This window comes from Rhinolophus sinicus, linkage group LG07 (assembly GCF_036562045.2).
Source record: "Rhinolophus sinicus isolate RSC01 linkage group LG07, ASM3656204v1, whole genome shotgun sequence".
NCBI lineage: Eukaryota > Metazoa > Chordata > Mammalia > Chiroptera > Rhinolophidae > Rhinolophus > Rhinolophus sinicus.
In genome coordinates, this window is record NC_133757.1 from 62,870,460 (window position 1) to 62,889,235 (window position 18,776).

The following is an 18,776-nucleotide window of genomic DNA, read 5'->3' on the forward strand; positions in this document are numbered from 1 at the left end:
ATAAAGAAGTGGTACATATACAAAATGGAATATTAATTGACCATAAAAAAGAATGAACTCTTACTGTTTGTAACAACATGGATGGACCTAGAGGGTATTATGCTAAGTGAAATAAGTGTGACTGAGGAAAAAAAAGTATTTGATTTCACTTATATGTATAATCTAAAGAACAAAATAAGTGAACAAACAAAACAGAAACTCATAGATATAGAGTACAAACTGATGGTTGCCAGAGGGGAGTGGGGTTGGGGAGCTGGGTGAAAAGGTGAAGGGATTAAGAAATACAAATTGGTAGTTACAAAATAGTCATGGGGATGTTAAGTACAGTATGGGGAATGTAGTCAATAATGTTGAAACAACTATGCATGGTGCCAGGTGGGTACTAGACTAATCGAGGGGCTCACCGCATAAATTATATAAATGTTTAACCACTATGCTGTACACCTGAAATAATATAAAATAATATTGAGTGTCAACTGTAACTGAAAAAGAAATAAATAATAATAATAAAAAGACGTAATCCCTGCCAACAACAACAAAAAAGGAGTAAAGAAAAAAATCTCTAAAGTATCGAATAAGAAATGGGACTATTTGAAGATGAAGAACTCAAAGGATAATATTTGGAATTAGCTTGAAATTCAGCTTGGAACAATCAATCTTCTCAGCAGTGGAAAGTAAAAAATGTCTTGGCAGCTAGAAAAAAATGGGCCCAAATATATGCTCAAGATTCAAAAATAACATCAAATAGTATTTTACGTCAAGTGTTTATTATTATTATTAAAATTTTCTTTATTTTATATGGTATGGTTTGTTATCTTTGAATATTATTTTACTAATTTCATCTGTTAATAATTTTATTAGAAAAATATTATTTTTAATGTTTATATTTCATAGGTTTATGTTTTCACTTAATTCTTTTAATATGTATACATTTTTATTTGAAATGTATAAAATATTTAGTTTCATTGAATTTAAAAATTTTATGTATTCAGTATGCCTTTTTATGGAAAATATTGATAATGGTGACATTTTAAAAACACAGGGAATCAATACCTGCACTCTTATGTGTGATTTTGCTCTGGCAACTGCAATTACTAATGTCTTACCATGTTTCCCCGAAAAAGACCTAGCCGGACCATCAGCTCTAATGCATCTTTTGGAGCAAAAATTAATATAAGACCTGGTTTTATTTTACTATAATATAAGACCAGGTATAATATAATATAATATAATATAATATAATATAATATAATATAGGACTGGATCTTATATTAATTTTTGCCCCAAAAGACGCATTAGAGCTGATGGTCCGGCTAGGTCTTATTTTCGGGGAAACAGGGTACTAATTATCCACTGCTAACCCTGTGCCAGGCCCATGGCCCATGGTGCTTAATGCTCCACAATGAGCTCTTGGATTGAGACCATTTTACAGATGAAGAGCCTGAAGTTTAAGGGGTTCTATGACTTACTTAGGACCCCAGACCCGGAGAAAGGCTGAGACAGAACTGAATCTCAGACAGTATGACTGACACCTCATCCTTAACCATAACCCCACATGACAGGTAACTGGGGGTGTCACATGATTCAGCCAATACACTATGATTATCATTTAATTTTGAGTGTTTTAGTATCTATTAGGGCTCACAGACTCAAACCCGTATAGAGAGATCAGGCAGGTAAGATGGACTGAGAAAGCAGACTGGGGTGGAGGGGGCAATAGGAAGAGGTGGGCACATGGGCCAGTTGAGAACACTCAAGCTCTGTCTAAAAGGGGCAGCTGTTATTAAGTTCCTGATAATTGTTTGTATGGAGAAAGCAGGCCCACATTTGCCCTACAGAAATCTCTATTTTCTATGGGTAAAATCTTTTGCTTTTACAAATATTTCGTGAGCCAAACAAAATATGTCTTGTGGGCCAGAATCAGCCCAGGTGTCCTCAGCCCTGGTTGGCAGCTCAGTTTGCAGCCTGAAAACTAGACTCAGTTTCTTGCTTTTCGTTGCCTCTCTCTACCATCACTTTCAGCTGTCTTCCTGCTTTTTAATTTTTGCCAGTTCATTGGTTTAATTTATCAAGCACCTTTAAGAGCCAAGTCCCAGGCTCTGAGTGCACAGATGCAATCTTTTCCTTCAGGAGCTCACAGTTCAGGGTCGGGTAGCACCAATGTTTCATTCATTAGCAGTGTTTCTCATATCTGAATGTGCACACAAATCACTCGGGACAAATTGCTCTAACAGACTGTTTCGGTAGTTCCGGAACCTGTGTGTCCAACAAGCCCCCAGGAGATGCTACGCAGCCGGTCCATGGACCACAGCGTGAGCAGGCAGAACAGCCTCGAGTCTAAGAAAGTTCCTAATGGAAGGCTCCTGGATGGAGCAGCCTCTGTTCCTGGGCTTGGCTTTCCAGAGGTGACCTGGGTCGTCCTACCTCCCACTCATTAACCCTTTGCCACAATCCTCCTCACATCCTAATTTATCTAGAGATTTAGTCTAGCTGAGATCACTCATAAAGAATTTTATCTACATCTCTGTTCTGAGCTGGCACCCAGCATGCTTCCCCCTGCCCATCGTCCCTTTCCTTTCCAGTGCACTAGCTCTAGCTGAGGAATTTCTGTCCGCACCCCTCCGTGTCTCAGAGCTGTAGTACCCAGCACCCTCCAGGGCTCCTGCTGGCAGCCTGTGTGAGACCCTGGATGGATGCTGGATTCCACATTGTACTAGTCATGTGACTTTGGACAAGGTACCCTTCTGTGCCTTGTTTTTCCCATCTGTGCAACGGGAGCTTAATGTCCACTCACTGGTCTGTCAGGAAGATCGAGCCAATCCATTGTAGGGTGCCCTCCCCATTTCCCTTTCTAAAAAGAAACTCTGCTAATCACTTTAAGACTCTCGCATTGCTTGTGTCCTGCAAAAAATGTCAATATAGGGAACTCATTTGTATTGCTGCGTCAAGAGCACAACCAATTGTGCTTGAAGGAGTTAGCAGTTTTCCCTCTGTGAGAGGCCTTTCATTCTGTCAGCAAACACATACTTTTTTTTTTTTTTTTTTTAATTGGGGAATATTAGGGAACAGTGTGTTTCTCCAGGGCCCATCAGCTCCAAGTCGTTGTCCTTCAGTCTAGTTGTGGAGGGCACAGCTCAACTCCAAGTCCAGTTGCCGTTTTCAATCTTAGTTGCAGGGGCTGCAGCCCACCATCCCATGCAGGAATTGAACCGGCAACCTTGTTTAGAGATTGTTGTTTAGAGATCGCACAGCTCATCGGCCCATGTGGGAATCGAACTGGCAATCCTGTTATTCAGAGTTTGCACTCTAACCAACTGAGCCACCCAGCAGCGCTAAACACATACTTTTTAAAAGATTTAAAACTGCTTTACATTTAGAGGGATTTTTACCTGGAAAGGTTATAGTGGTTAAAGAAAAACAAACGGCACCTATTATTTGAAAAGGTTACTAACATCCGCTTTAAAACTAAGTTTATCCTCTTTTTCTTGATATTGCAGACACCCTGTTTTAACACTTGCTAGACTTTACTGAGCACTTTACACGGACCAGGTATTACCATAAGAGACAAGTGCATAATGTTATGACACTCTGGGGAAGGTAATTTTTTTTAATTAAAGTTTATTGGGGTGAGAATTGTTGGTAAAGTTACATAGATTTCAGTGTACAATTCTGTATCACATCATCTATAAATCCCATTGTGTGTTCACCACCTAGAGTCAGTTCTCCTTCCATCGCCATATATTAGACCCTGTTTACTCTCTTCTAAAGCCCCCCCACTCCGCCTTTATTCTCTGGTAACCCCTATACTATTGTCTATGTTTATGACTTTTTGTTCCTTCATTTGTTTGTCTTGTTATTTTGTTGTTTTCAGTTTTATATACCACATATCAGTGAAATCATATGGTTCTCGACTTTTTCTGTCTGACTTATTTCGCTTAGCATTATAATCTCAAGATCCATCCATGTTGTCACAAATGGTACTATCTCATCTTTTCTTACCACCAAATAGTATTCCATTGCGCATATAAACCACAACTTCTTTTTTGTTTTAATTCATTTTTTAAATTTATTGGGGTGACAATTGTTAGTAAAATTACATAGATTTCAGGTGTACAATTCTGTATTACATCATCTATAAATCCCATTGTGTGTTCACCACCCAGAGTCAGTTCTTCTTCCATCACCATATATTTGATCCCCCTTACCCTCATCTCCCACCCCCCACCCCCCTTACCCTCTGGTAACCACTAAACTATTGTCTGTGTCTATGAGTTTCTGTTTCTAATTTTTTGTCTTGTTCTTTTGTTGTTTTTGGTTTATATACCACATATCAGTGAAATCACATGGTTCTCTGCTTTTACTGTCTGACTTATTTCGCTCAGCATTACACTCTCAAGATCCATCCATGTTGTCACAAATGTTCCTATATCATCTTTTCTTACCGCCGAATAGTATTCCATTGTGTATATATACCACAACTTCTTTATCCATTCATCTATCGAAGGATATTTTGGTTGTTTCCATGTCTTGACCACCGTAAACAAAGCTGCAATGAACATTGGAGCACACATGTCCTTATGGATAAATGTTTTCAGATTTTTTGGGTCGATACCCAGGAGACGGATTGCTGGGTCATATGGTAATTCTATTCGTAATTTTTTGAGGAACCTCCACACTGCCTTCCATAGCGGCTGCACCAGTCTGCATTCCCACCAACTGTGTATGAGGGTTCCTTTTTCTCCACAGCCTCTCCAACATTTGTTACTATTTGTCTTGTTGATGATAGCCATTCTGACTGGGGTGAGGTGATATCTCATTGTGGTTTTTATTTGCATTTCTCTGATGATTAGTGATGTTGAGTATTTTTTCATATGTTTATTTGCCATTTGTATGTCCTTCTTGGAGAAATGTCTCTTCAGGTCCTCTGCTAATTTTTCAATTGGGTTGTTTTTTTGTTGTTGTTGAGTTGTATGAGTTCCTTGTATATTTTGGATATTAGCCCCTTATCACAGGCGCTGTTTGCAAAAATCTTCTCCCATTTAGTTGGTTGCCTCTTTATTTTGTCGATGGTTTCTTTGGCTGTGCAGAAGCTTTTAAGTTTAATATAGTCCCATTCATGTATTTTAGCTTTTACTTCCCTTGTCTTTGGAGTCAAATTCATAAAATGTTCTTTGAACGCAAGGTCCATAAGTTTAGTACCTATGTTTTCTTCTATGCAGTTTATTGTTTCAGTCTTATGCTTAGGTCTTTGATCCATTTTGCATTAATTTTGGTACATGGTGACAGATAGCAGTCCAGTTTCATTCTTTTGCATGTAGCTTTCCAATTCTGCCAGTACCATTCATTAGAGAGGCTGTCTTTTCTCCATTGTATGTTTTTTGTTTCTTTGTCAAAAATTAGCTGTCCATATTCATGTGGGTTTATTTCTGGGTTCTCAATTCTATTCCATTGGTCTATGGGTCTGTTTTTCAGCCAATACCATGTTGTTTTTATTATTGTTGCCCTGTAGTACAAACTAAAGTCAGGGAATGTGATACCTCCAGCACTGTTCTTTTTTCTTAGGATTGCTTTGGCTATTCAGGGTCTTTTGTGGTTCAATACAAATCTGATGATGTTTTCTTCTCTTTCTTTAAAAAATGCCATTGAGATTTTGATGGAGACTGCATTCAATCTGTATATTGCTTTGAGTAATACAGCCATTTTAACTATGTTGATTCTTCCAATCCATGAGCACGGAATGTCTTTCCATTTCTTTGTGTCTTCTTTCTTTTAAAAATGTCTTATAGTTTCCAGCATATAGGTCTTTCACATTCTTGATTAAGTTTATTCCTAGGTATTTTATTCTTCTTGTTGCAATTGCAAAAGGAATTGTTCTTTTTATTTCTTTTTCTGAGATTTCATTGTTAGTATATAGGAATGCAATGGATTTGTACGTTGATTTTGCAGCCGGCAACTTTACTGTATTCGTTGATTGTTTCTAATAGCTTTTTGGTGGAGTCTTTAGGGTTTTCTATATATAGCATCATGTCATCTACAAAGTGTGACAATTTAACTTCTTCATTCCCAATTTGGATGTCTTTTATTTCTTTCTCTTGCTTGATTGCTCTGGCAAGGACTTCCAACACTATGTTGAAAAGCAGAAGTGATAGGGGACAGCCCTGTCGTGTTCCTAAATGTAGAGCAAAGGGCTTCAGTTTTTCACCGTTAATTATAATATTAGCTAAGGGTTTGTCATATATGGCCTGTATTATGTTAAGGTATTTTCCTTCGATACCTATTTTATTAAGTGTTTTAATCATAAATGTATGTTGTATCTTGTCAAACGCTTTTTCTGCATCAATTGATATAATCATATGATTTTTGTCCTTTATTTTGTTTATGTGATGTATCACATTGATGGATTTGCATAATGTTGAACCATCCTTATGCCCCCTAGGATGAACCCCACTTGGTCGGGGTGAACCCTACGTGGTTGGGACGAATAATCTTTTAAATTCATTGTTGCATTCGATTTGCTAGAATTTTGTTTAGAATTTTTGTATCTGTATTCATCAGAGATGTTGGTCTGTAGTTTTCTTTTTATGTGTTATCTTTACCAGGTTTTGGTATCAGGGTAATGTTGGCCTCATAAAATGAGTAAGGGAGTATTGTCTCTTCTTCAATTTTTTGGAAGAGTTTGAGTAGGACAGGTATTAGATCCTCTTTGAAGGTTTGGTAGAATTCACTAGTGAAGCCATCTGGTCCTGGACTTTCAATTTCCTTACTGGTGATGGGTCTGTTTAGATTTTCCAGTTCTTCATGGTTCAGTCTTGGAAGTCTATATGTTTCTAAGAACTTGTTCATTTCTTCTAGGTTATTGAATTTGGTAGCAAATAGTCCTTCTTGGATGATCCTTTGTATTTCTGTGGCATCTGTGATAACTTCCCCTTTTTCATTTCTGATTTTGTTTATTAATGTCTTTTCTCTTCTGATCTTAGTGAGTCTAGCCAAGAGTTTGTCAATTTTATTAATCAGCTCTGTCACATTAATTTTTTCTATTGTCTTTTTGTTCTCTATTTCATTTAGTTCTGCTATGACTTTTATTATTTCTTTTCTTCTACTGACCTTGGGTCTCATTTGTTCTTTAAGTTCTTTAAGGTGCAACGTGAGGTTATTTATCAGGAATGTTTTTGTTTCTTGAGATAGGTCTGTAATGATATAAATTTCCCTCTTAGAGCTGCTGTTGCCGAATCCCGAAAATTTTGGTAGGATGTATTTTCATTGTCATTTGTTTCTATGTATCTTTTGCTCTCTCCTCTTATTTCTTCTTTGACCCGGTCATTCTTTAAAAGTATGTTGTTTAACCTCCACGTTCATTAAATTGCCTGTCTGTGTTTTCTTGCATCTTGTTGAGTTTTTTAAGAATTGCAATCTTAAATTCTCTGTCATTTAAGTCACATATTTCCATATCTTTAAGTTCCTTTTCTGGAGACTTTTCATTTTCTTCCTGAGCTGTCTTGTTACCTTGGTTATTCATGACAATTAATGATTTATTATTTCTCTTCCTAGACATCTACAGGAGTGGGTTCTGCAACAGTTCATAGAAAGAGGTCTTTCTTTTGTTTTCCAGTATGTGTTGTAGAATGTTTTATTTTCTCTCCAAGTGCAGGCTTTTGTTCTGTCTCACACTGTAGTGTTATATTTTCTCTTCACTATTCCGGCTTGTCACACCATGGGGGGATTCCCTGGAAGGCAGGCTTTGCCTCTGTGAACAATTCACCTGGGCCATAGGGTGCCACCTCCGTGGAGGGACGTGGAGAGCTTTTGAAGTTCCAAAGCTCTTCCTGCACCAGCTTCAGAGCTTGTTTTCAGGAGCTCTGTTTACTCCTGCAGGGATCCACCCAGATAGGTGGGGACAGGGGTGGGGTGGATTGTTAGAGGTGGCCCAGGGCAATGGTGGCGACCACCACCACAGCCAGTCCTGCTTCTATGGCTCCCTCCCCTTTGACGGAACTAGTTGGGCTATGAGTCCGCGTCTGGGGACCACAGTTCTCAGAACTGCAAATATTCTGTTCTTTTGATCTGACACTGCTATTGTTCTGCTTCTAGCACTGGGCAGGTGGGGGTGGGGGGAGCTCTGGGAGGGAGGGTGGGGGCAGCTAGGCTCAGTGCCTAATTCTGTTCTCTGCTCAGCAGTGAGGGCTTAAACCACCGTTTTCAGCCTTCTTCCCTCAGTCTTTTCTCCGAGGTCTCTGCCGTGAGTGTTGGGCTCAGCCGTGTTATATGCTGTCCTCTCAGCCCTGTGGGCCATTAGTGGAGCCCTAGCAGTCTGAGTTCTTCCCTCTCCCACAGCTGCGGCAGTTCTGGGATGCAGCGAGCTCGGAGCACTGAGCTAGGTCTGCATCCTGCGCCCGTGCGGGTCTGTCTCCTCACTTCTCCCTTCCCTCCTCCCCTGCTTGTGCAATCTGCCCACCTTTAGGTGAATTTAGTAGTGGGCCTCTTTATCGTGCCTGTCTGCTGCGCAGGGAGTCCTTTGTGGAGTTATAGTTGTTCAATTAGTTGTAAATTCCAGGGGAGATTTCAAGAGGCCTACCTCACACTGCCATTTTTGTGATGTCATCCCTCTCGGGGAAGGTATTTTAAAAAGACTTTTTATTTTGAAATACTTCTAGGTTCACAGGAAGTTGCAAAAAAAAAATGTATTGCAAGGTCCCCTGCATCCTTCACCTAGCCACCCCAGTGTTAGTATCTTAAGTAACTATAGCACGAGACTGAAACCAGGAAACTGACCCACTACAACCCACAGAGAAGATTCACATCTTACCAGTTCTGCATGGACTCGTGTGTGGGGTTGGGGGGCTGGGGGGGGGCTCTATGCAGTTTTATCACATGTGTAGCTTCATGGAACCATCACCACAGTCAAGATACCTAACTGTACCATCATCATAAGGCTCCTTCTTTTGCCCCTTTATAGCAACATCCAACCCCTTCAGCTCCATCCCTAACCCAAGGTGTAGAGACTTTATCCTCAGAGAAGTTAGTAATGTGTCCATGGTTAAGTAGCTAGTAAGTGCTGGATCTGGCTTTTGAACTCTACCATTAAAGAGACTTATTGTATGGAGGGGGTTGGGAGAGCATTTGGGAGTTTAGCCTGAAAAGGCTTCCTAGAGTAACTGATCATTAAACTTGGTTTTGAAAGAAGAATGAGCAACACTTACAACTGAGGAGTGCTGGAACATCGGACTCCATGAGAGTGGAACAAAACAGCCCTGCTTCCTACAGCACTGAATCCAGATTGTCACAGCTGCTAGCCTGAGCTTCTGTGACCTCACAATGACCCAGTCAACTGTATCCCCAAACTGGTTCTCCTCCTGTATGGCCAGAAGCCTGGCAGTCATCCTGGACTCCATCCCCAGCATATGGTCCCTTACCAGGTCTGGCCATCCTGTTTCCCAGGCTTCTCCTCCCCCCATAATCCTCCCAGGCCCTGCTTGGTTCCACCTTGTCAGCATCTGGTGCTTGGTTCCAGCTTGTCTGCATCTGGAGCCCCAGCTGGTTCCCTGGGCCCCTTTGTTACTGTGCACCCAATCCTGTCTTCTCATTGTTGCTAAGTATGCTCACACCTTTCCCCTGTTCAGGGGCCTCCAGTGGCTCCTCATCACCTATTAAGACCGTCCAAATGCCTGAGCTGATAGATACACAAGGCTCTTCAGTGTCTGACTCCAGCTGACCCTCCAGTGAATCCAGCCACATTCCCCTTCTACCTGACACTACACATACTTCATCACAACGAATGGCTCAGTTCGCCAAGCAGCCTCAAGCCCCAGGACATTTGCACAACGTGTGTGACTCTTCCTAGGCTCCTCCTCTCGGTCAGGCACTGAGCACGGGGCTGAAGTTATAGGCATTAATCTGACATGGACTCTGCCCTTGAGGAGCCTTACGCCTGACGAGGGAAATATCACTGCCACCCAAGAGAAAAAGGGAAAAAAAAGAGGTATTTTCAATAGTGTGTGGAAGCAGTGACCACAGGAGTAAGTTCAGGTTGGAATGAGAACTCTGAGGTGGGAGAAGTCAGTCACCTGGCTGGGATGAGGAAGACAGCAACAAGCCTGGAGTCTGGAATCGGGCACCCACCCCACTGCAGGGCGGGACACCTCCTGGAGTGTCCCCTACTGTGCATATCAGCAGCCTGTGGAATTGGGGAGTCCGGCAGAGTGTCACACCTGCCAAGGTGGTGTGAGCACCCTGGCATGAGGATCGTGTTACACACTCAGGGAGCCCGGCCCCAGCTGGCAGACCTGGCGGGCCGCTAAAGGCTCTTTCTGATAGGAGGCCTCATTCAAGAGAGACGGCTTCAGGTTCATCACCTAACACAGCATGGCCTGGATCTGCAAGGATGCAGGGGCAAGCCAGGCCGCCTGGGGTAACATTCCTGTGGCCTCTGTGGGGGCATTCCATAAGGACCCCTCTCCCTCCGTGGTTAGGATGGGGGAGAAGTGGAGGGAGACTCTAGGCCAGCAGTCTCTGCAGCACGTGCAGAGGTGTTTCTATCACAGCCTGGAGGGAGAAGACAGAAAGGGGAGTGGCTGCAGGCCCAGGGCTGGTGCCAGAATGGGCTGGGGTACAATGGGTCGAGTGTGCTCAGGCCCTGAAGAAGCCATATCCCCTTTCTGGGTGCCAGGTTCGTAAGTGGGTAAGGACTCTGATAAGATGTGGGCTGCATTCGTTTGACTCGAGGCTCTGAGGGCTAGTGAACTTGTAGGGAGAGATCAACATGGGGTGCTAGTGGCTGCACTCACAAAGCAAAGCCTAGGACAGAGACAGAGAGTCAAGTCCACCTTTACATCCAGAAGCCCACAGTCAGGGTCAGTCAGCTTCATGGGGCTGCGACCAGAGCAGGCACAGAGGGCCCCCACTCAGAAGAGCCCTGTGCTAGGAATTTAATGCTCTATGGTTGCTGTCTTAAAAGTTTTAATAATTTTGTCTAAATTTGTGTTTTATATGTGGAGTTTCATGAGCCAGTAGAGTGTGTGCTGGGGCTAGAAAGCTCAGCTCTCCCATGTCCTGCCTTCTGCAGCCTCTAGCCTTTAGGGATTCCTAGCCACCTAAAGCCTCCTGGTGCCCTGAGGCCTCCAGCCCCCTCCCAATCTCTGCTCTGTGACTGCTCTCCCGCCCCATGCTTCCCTGCACCTGGAGGAGGCCTGGGCACAAGTATGGCAAGGGCCAGGGTTGAAGGCACACACCCTGCAGTCTTGGTGTGTGGCACATGGTGGTCCTTGCCCCAGGTGGCAGCACCAGTGCACAGGGTGAGGATGGCAGGCTGAGGGAGGTGAGATGCCTGGTTTGACTTCCTCATCTGGGATAGGGCATAGTGCCTGGGTCCAGTGGATGGAAGGAGAGAGACCTGACAGCTAGTGGGTCTGTATTTGGCAACTTGGGGGACCCTGGGTGCTTGTAAGAGTCTCCTCTTATCCCACAAGTATCCCCGTGCCCAAGGGAATGAGTAATTCAAATAGCAAATGAAAGGTACCATGCCTGCTCAACTCCTAGGCCTGCACGAAGTACAGCTACACCTGCCCCTGTATCAGAGCACTTCACATATCCATTAGTGCTTCCATCAAGTCCCTCAGTGTCCTTTTCTCCCATAGCGAAGCTCCTTAGAGCGGCAGAGAAGTATGGTGGCCTCCAGCCTCCCCACCAGGTTGGAGACAACCCCATATGCACAGGTCCCTCCTGACACAGCACCAGAATGGAACAGGCTCAGGGCTGTCACCTTCTTTATTGCAGACTCATGTCTCCATGAACACAGCCCCTGGGCTTCTGGCTTCTGTAGTCGCTCCTCCACTGACCTTAGGACTGGCTACATAATTTGTGGAACCCACTGCAAAATAAAAACACAGGGTTCCGTCTTCGAAAAGCAGGAAAAAAGTGCCATTAAAAGTATTGAATATAAAGTTTTTCCTTTATTCCCTGAACTCTCTTTCGACCTGTCAAAGGGTGGTTCCGAGACCAGCATCATGTGGCAGCTTGTTAGAAATGCAGATTCTAAGACAAATAAGATGGCGCAGTAGGTAAAACGCTGTGTTTACCTTCTCTCACAACCACATCAAAATTACAACTAATCTACAAAACAACCATTATTGAGTGTAGGGGCAGAGCCCCAGAAAGTAGTTTGCAGGCTCTCAGCCTCACGTGGAGGGGTGCTGGCTCGGGTAGTAGATGGCCATCAGCTGTGGCTGATTGGCCGTCAGCTGTAGCCATTGAGCCATTGGCCACTAATATAACTGCTGCGGCTACGGAGGAGAGCGGAGGAGAGCGGAGGAGAGCGGAGGAGAGCGGAGGAGAGCGGAGGAGAGCGGAGGAGAGTCGTCAGTCGGTTGCAGAGAAAACGGACAGCAGGTCGCATGTCCAGTGAACCCAGCCTCCAGTGAGACCACAGTGGTATGACTCCCCTACCTATGGCTCCGTGGGTGTTCCTTTCTGGCCTCACCATATCCTGCGTTCTTGTGTGGGGAGCGGGAGCAGAGACCCCGCAGGCCGCCCCGCACAACAAATGGCGCAGCGAGCAGGGTCTCCCGCACGACATTGAGAATCACCTAAAATCAAGCTGAACTGAAGTCTTTCAACTAAGGACTTGTAGAAGAGGCTACCTCCAGATTGGTAGGAAGGTCAGAGACACAAACAGGCTGGTCTCACACCCGTATGTGACCATTAAAGATTGGGAGGGCTATTTTGCCTGTGGGGGTCCCCTCCATCCACTAGAGGAGTGAGAGATCCCAGCCCCACCCCAGCCCAGGGTTCCAGTGCCGGGGAGAGAAGTCCCCATAATTTCTGGTTTTGAAAACCAGCGGAGACTGTGACTGAGTGAGACAGTGCAGCTGCACTCACAGGTGCTTCTCTTAAAGAGACTGTGTGTGGACTTACCCACCAACAGAATCACACACTCTGAGCTCCAGTACTGGGGCAGCAGCTGGAAGGGCAGCAGGGACAAATGGTGGGGAATTGAGTTGTCTGTCTTGAGATGGGGGCTGAAGAAGCGGCTTTCTCCTGGACGGAGGAGCTGGTGGAAGCCATTGTTTCTTTGATGAGCCCTCCCCTTCCCTGCATACAAACATAGGTGGCCGCCATTTCTGAGTCTCTGCCATTCCTTCACCCCACCCTGGCGATTCGAGACCTGGCCCTGCCCAACTTTCGGGCACACCCAGGCTGTTTTCAGTGGCTTTTTCATGCAGACCGCCTGCCTTGGCTCAAGCTGCAGACTTTCCTAGGGTCTCTCAAAGATTCGCAGAACCCAGACAAGCAGCATCTGGCTTGAGGGTGTCCTGTATCTCTGGCTGAGCAGCCCTAAGCCGGCACTATTGGCAGCCAGCTTTGGTTCACAGCTTGGCCTCTCAAGGCACTTCCAAGCACAGCATAGGTGGCAGCCATCTGTGGATTTCTTTCTGGCTCCCGCTAGGTGGACCTGGGTGGGGCATGGGCTATGGTTGAAGTAGACCTACAGCAGAGCCCTTCCAAGGTGGTCGTGGGGCTGGCACCACAAGTGGCCAGCTTCAAAACGAGCTGGAACATTACCTAGCTGCCTCCAAGTACAAAACATCCAAGGGGCAGATTGGGCAGGCACCAGAGTCCTGCTGAGGCAGGCCTGCTCCATAGGATCAACCCCTGCACAACAACCCTTCCACTGTAGTCAAGGCCAGTGCTTACAACCAGTGAGCCCAAGGGTCAGTCCCTCTCATTGATGTGCAATGAACAACCAAGGCTCAACTACAAAAGAAGGGCACACACAACCTACACAAGGGACACACCTGGAGTGCACAGCTCAGGTGACCAGAAAGACTGTGCCACTGAACCCCACAGCACACCTACTACATAAGGCCACTCTACTAGGATCAATAGAGATAGCAGTCCTACCTGATACAGAGAAACAAACACAAGGAGGCAGCCAAAATGGGGAGACAAAGAAACAAGTTCCAAATAAAAGAATAGAACAAAGCCCCAGAAAAAGAACTAAGCGAAGCAGAGATAGCAATCTATCAGACACAGAGTTCCAAACACTGGTTATAAGAATGCTCAGTAATCTCAGGGAAAACTTCAACAGAGATATAAGAAGCATAAAAATGGAGATGGAAACCATAAAAAAGAACCAGTAGAAATAAAGGATACAATAGCAGAAATGAAGAATATATTACAGGGAATCAACAGTAGACTGGATGATGCAGAGGACCCAACCAGTGATGTACAAGATAAGGTAGCAGAAAACACCCAACCAGGACAGCAAAAAGAAAAAAGAATCCAAAAAATTGAAGAGAGTTTAAGGTGACTCCAGGACAATATCAAGTGCACCAACACTCGCATCATAGGGGTACCAGAAGGAGAAGAGAGCAAGGAATTGGAAACCTATTTGAAGAAATAATGACAGAAAATTTTCCTAACCTGGTGAAGGAAATAGACATACAAGCCCAGGAAGCACAGAGAGTCCGAACGAAGATAAACCCATAGAGGCCCACACCAAGACACATCATAATTAAAATGCTAAAGGTTTAAGACAAAGAGAATCTTAAGAGTAGCAGGAGCAAAGCAGTTAGTTACCTACACGGGAGCTCCCATAAGACCGTCAGCTGATTTCTCAACAGAAACTTTGCAGGCCAGAAGGGATTGGCAGGAAATATTAAAGTCATAAAAAGCAAGGACCTACAATCAAGATTGCTCTACCCAGCAAGGCTGTCATTTAGAATTGAAGGACAGATAAGGAGCTTCCCAGACAAGAAAAAGCTGAAGGAGTTCATCACCACCAAACCAGTATTACAAGGAATCTTAGAGGGACTTCTTTAAGATGGAAGGGGGGTTAAGGATGGATGAAAGGGGAAGGATTAAGAAGTACAAATTGGTTGTTATAAGGTACTCATGGGGATGTAGGTTATAGCATAAGGAATATAGCCAACATTGTTGTAATTACTAGGTATGGCGCCAGATAGATACAAGACCTATCAGGGTGATAGATGGGAATGGGGTTGGGGACAGGTGAAAAAGGTGAGGCATTAAGAAATACAAATTTGTAGTTAATACAGTATGGGGAATATAATCAACAAATGTGTAGAGATCATGTAAAGTGCCAGATGGGCACTGGACTTTATGGGGATCACATCATAGAATATGTAGATGTCTGACCAATATGCTATACACCTGAAGAGCTGAAGTAGAATGATATTGAATGTCAACTATAACTAAATATATAGGTGTATATATAGTCACAAGATGTGGAGTACAACATAGGGAAGACAGTCAATAGTATTGTAACAGCTACATAAGATGTCAGTGGGGTAGTAGCTTGGGGGGTGGGTTATCACTCTATGAGGTGTTTAAATGTCTACTACATTGCTTTGTATAACTGAAATAAAAAAAATAAAATAAATGCAGATTCTTAGGCCCCACCACAGATCTCTGAATCTGGAACTTTGGGGGATGAGCCAGGGGGGGGGTTCTGATAAAAAAAAAATTTGAGAACAAATGCTGTGGAGATAGGGGATAGGATTTTTAAAAAAAAAAAAAAAAAAAAAGCAACAGAACTAAAGAAATTAAAAATCTTACTTGAATCTTTCTTAAATATGGCAGATAAAAGAGTTGCAAGAGAAAGAAAGAAAAAAGAGTGAGCGAGAGGGAGGTGGGGAATGAGCAAGGAAGTGGCAGGGGGGGAGAACTGTACTCTGCACTTCCACAGATCTTAGTTCACTTGATGGTTACTGCCATCTTCCAAGCAGGTAGTTTAATTTCTGTTACATGATGATGAAGATGAGAGAGAAGAATTTAAGTTAATTGGCCCAAGTTCTCACAATTTAGCGCGGCAGAGAAAAAATGTGAATCTAGGTGTCTGTGTGACTTGAAAGCCTAGGCTTGCCCCCCTCTCTCTTTTTTCTCATCCTAAGGGTACCTGCAGCACACCGATTCTATGGCAGCGCGTGCACCGGGGACTCTCTCTCTCTCAGCAGCATTCCACCACACACACCACTGCTGCTGACACTGAAATGCTAATATGACTGAGCATCACAACAAACAATTTCATCATCACAGTGGCTTGCATTCGATTTTCTTCTGAACAGATCTGCCGTAGAACACGATTTTGGCCAAAGGAATGAACTGCACGCTCCTCTTCAAGGTCATCTATTCCAGGGACACCAGTGGTGGTTTCTTCACACACCTGGGTGTGTGTTTTGTTGAAAAAAGTGAGGTTAAGGGGGGGGCGGCGCAGCAGGAAGCACAAGCACCACTCTTGGACTCTCCCACTCTCAGGGGTGGAGAGCTCCTGTGAACTTCTCATCTAACTTCATTTCTAGTCATTACCCATCATCTGGTGCTCTGCAGGCAAACTCCGCGGGGCCGCGTGAGGTCAGGCTGATACACAGGCTGGCTGGTACCAGGTGCCGAGACAGGCCAAGATTGGCATCCCACTCTGGAGGCGGGAGATGAGCGATGCTCTCTCTGTAGATGTCAGGAGCAGGGTATCAGTCTACTTCTACAAGTAAGCTGTGCGTGCTGGCTCTGTTTCAAGGTCAGGCCTCAGAGATAGCAGCAGCAGTTCTCTTATCAGCTTCAAGCTGTAGGCCAGATAAGGGCAGACAGCTGTAAGGTCAATGCCCAAGAGTGGCTTCAAAGACGCAGTACAGCCCTAAGAAACGGCTGGCACCCATTCTTTCAGGGTGCCAATTTGGAGGTCATCAAGTCCAGCCCTCTTATCTTACAGATGGGGAAACTGAGACCCAGAGAAGAGGGAAATCTGATTTGATTCCCCCAGCGAGTTAGGGGCTGAGCTGGGTGTGGAACCCCTGAAACAGGCCCCAAAGGCAGAGATGCTGTGTGTGATCTGGCTGCCTTGCCTGAGACCTTGGCACACGAACTTGTAACTGAACAGAGAGAATCAGGGCTGAGCTCTGAGTGGCCAGGTTTCTGAGTTGCTTCCCCCATGGGACCCTGTGAGCAATGTGGCAGGGCCCCTCTTCCTGTTCCTCCTGTGGCATAGAGGTCTTCTCTAAGGACACTGATGGGGGGAGGGGGTGCATAGCACAGATCAACAGCAGTTCACCCCCTGCCACCCCCCCATTCTCCTGGCTGGTCCTTGCAACTTCCATCGCTACCCTAGTGCTCTTTCTAACAGTAGTTTTGAACCATCCCTCCAGCCAGCCGAAGATTTTCAACAGCTAAAGTCCAGGCTCTTCGTCCAGCATCCCTGACCTGTGTGACCTGCCCCCTGCCAACCTTTTCATCCGGTCCTCTATTCTCTGAATCTCCCGTACACCATGTTTCTCTAGGCCTCTGTGCCTTTGTGAACTCGATCCATCTTTCCAGACCACTCTGGGAATATCCTTCTCCTGTTTGCCCATCTGGATAATTTTTACTTTTCTGTCAAGGCTGAGTGAAACCTTTCCTAACCACGAGGGCAAGTCCCCCCATCTCCCCTCCCCCAGGCTCTCACCCTAGGGTCACCTCTGTCCGAGCACTTATCACACAGTATTGGGACTGTTTACTTACAGGTGAGAGCTAAACTATGTTGTTTCTATACAGAATAATGATAAACAGAGAGACTGCAGGGAGGAGGGAATGCAAAAATATGAGCCAGGCACTGGATCTCACTGCCACTTCCCCAAACCCACGGCTCTCAGTTCTGTTATTATCCTGTTCACAAATGATGAAACAGAGGCATGGGACATTCGGTGACTTGTCCCGGGTGGCAGGGCCGGGCTTCTGTCCCGTTCTCCCTGACTGACAAAAAACAGGTCTAAACAGGGAGATGGCTCCTGGGCTCATCTTCCAGTTCTCTCCCTGCAACCTTCCTTTTTGCATGCAGACCCTGGCCTGCCCCACGAAACATCTATCTGCATTCCTGGCTTTCTTGGGCACAGTCAGCCACATCTCCCTGATTTCCCTGGGGTGCCACTGACCACTTTGCTGTACCTCAGCCCCCAACTCCCCCAAGACCTCAAAGCCATCCCCACCTGGCCTACTGCCTTCAGGGTACCCAGCCAGTGCTGGGGAGTGGGCTGGAGGCCCCAGCAGCCTGGTGGGAGGGAGGCAGCCCAAGAGCTGGGTGCAAGAGCAGGCACCTGGCAGACCTCTGGACTGGGTGGCTTCGCTGAAGCCACCAGCACTTTATCTTGAGAAATACTGCCTGTGGGGCCCAAAGCAGACAGACGTTCTGCCATGGGAACGAGGCCCAGGCTTCAGAGCAGCCATTACATCCTCCTTGGAAGATGGCACTTCCTTGGTCTCCTATTCCCTGATATGCAGGGGGCAATCATGTCTCACGTGCTGGACGCCCTGCACTCCCAGGAGGAAATGCACCCATCCTGGGGCCCTGGTATGGCTCTGCAGAAAGGGCTAAGACCAGCGATGTGACACTTGGCCTGGCAGAAACAGAACCATCAGCTGCGTCTGGTGCAGCGCACATTGATGGAGACTGCCGCCTGTCACTTCCCCTGCCTTCCTGAAGACACTGACTACCTTTTTGGGGCTCTTTGCTCCCACTGTCAGAAGGCTTGGTGAGAGGGACAGGCCTGTCCTCACCACCACAGTGTCATCAGGGGCAGGCATGTGGCCTAAACATGGCCACTGAGATCAGACCCCCAGCGAGCAACGCCAGGACTGCAGAGTCAGGGGGGATTCAACTTTCCAGCACCAACCCACTCACTGCTTTCTGTTCCTGGCTCCAGGACCCCTGAGCAGCCCTGCGCCTTCCCCTTCCTGCCCCTTCCACAGGCAGCTCTCTCACTCCCTGATGATTGATGATTCTGTGGCCCCATAGC

At 45.4% G+C, this 18,776-nt stretch overlaps 1 protein-coding gene across 6 annotated transcripts in view; it reads right to left on the reverse strand.

Annotated features, from left to right (window-relative positions):
- Positions 1-18,776, reverse strand: part of ARHGAP22 (Rho GTPase activating protein 22) — a 206,958-nt gene that overhangs the window by 83,361 nt on the left and 104,821 nt on the right. Inside the window, exon 5 of one of the 6 annotated variants that reach the window (XM_074337247.1) lies at positions 16,348-16,574. The exons of the other annotated variants lie outside the window; for them this stretch is intronic. Coding sequence (XP_074193348.1) covers positions 16,570-16,574 — 5 coding nt within the window. The 3' untranslated portion in view covers positions 16,348-16,569. Of the gene's footprint in view, positions 1-16,347; positions 16,575-18,776 lie in introns of those variants that run through there. 6 annotated transcript variants of the gene reach the window in all.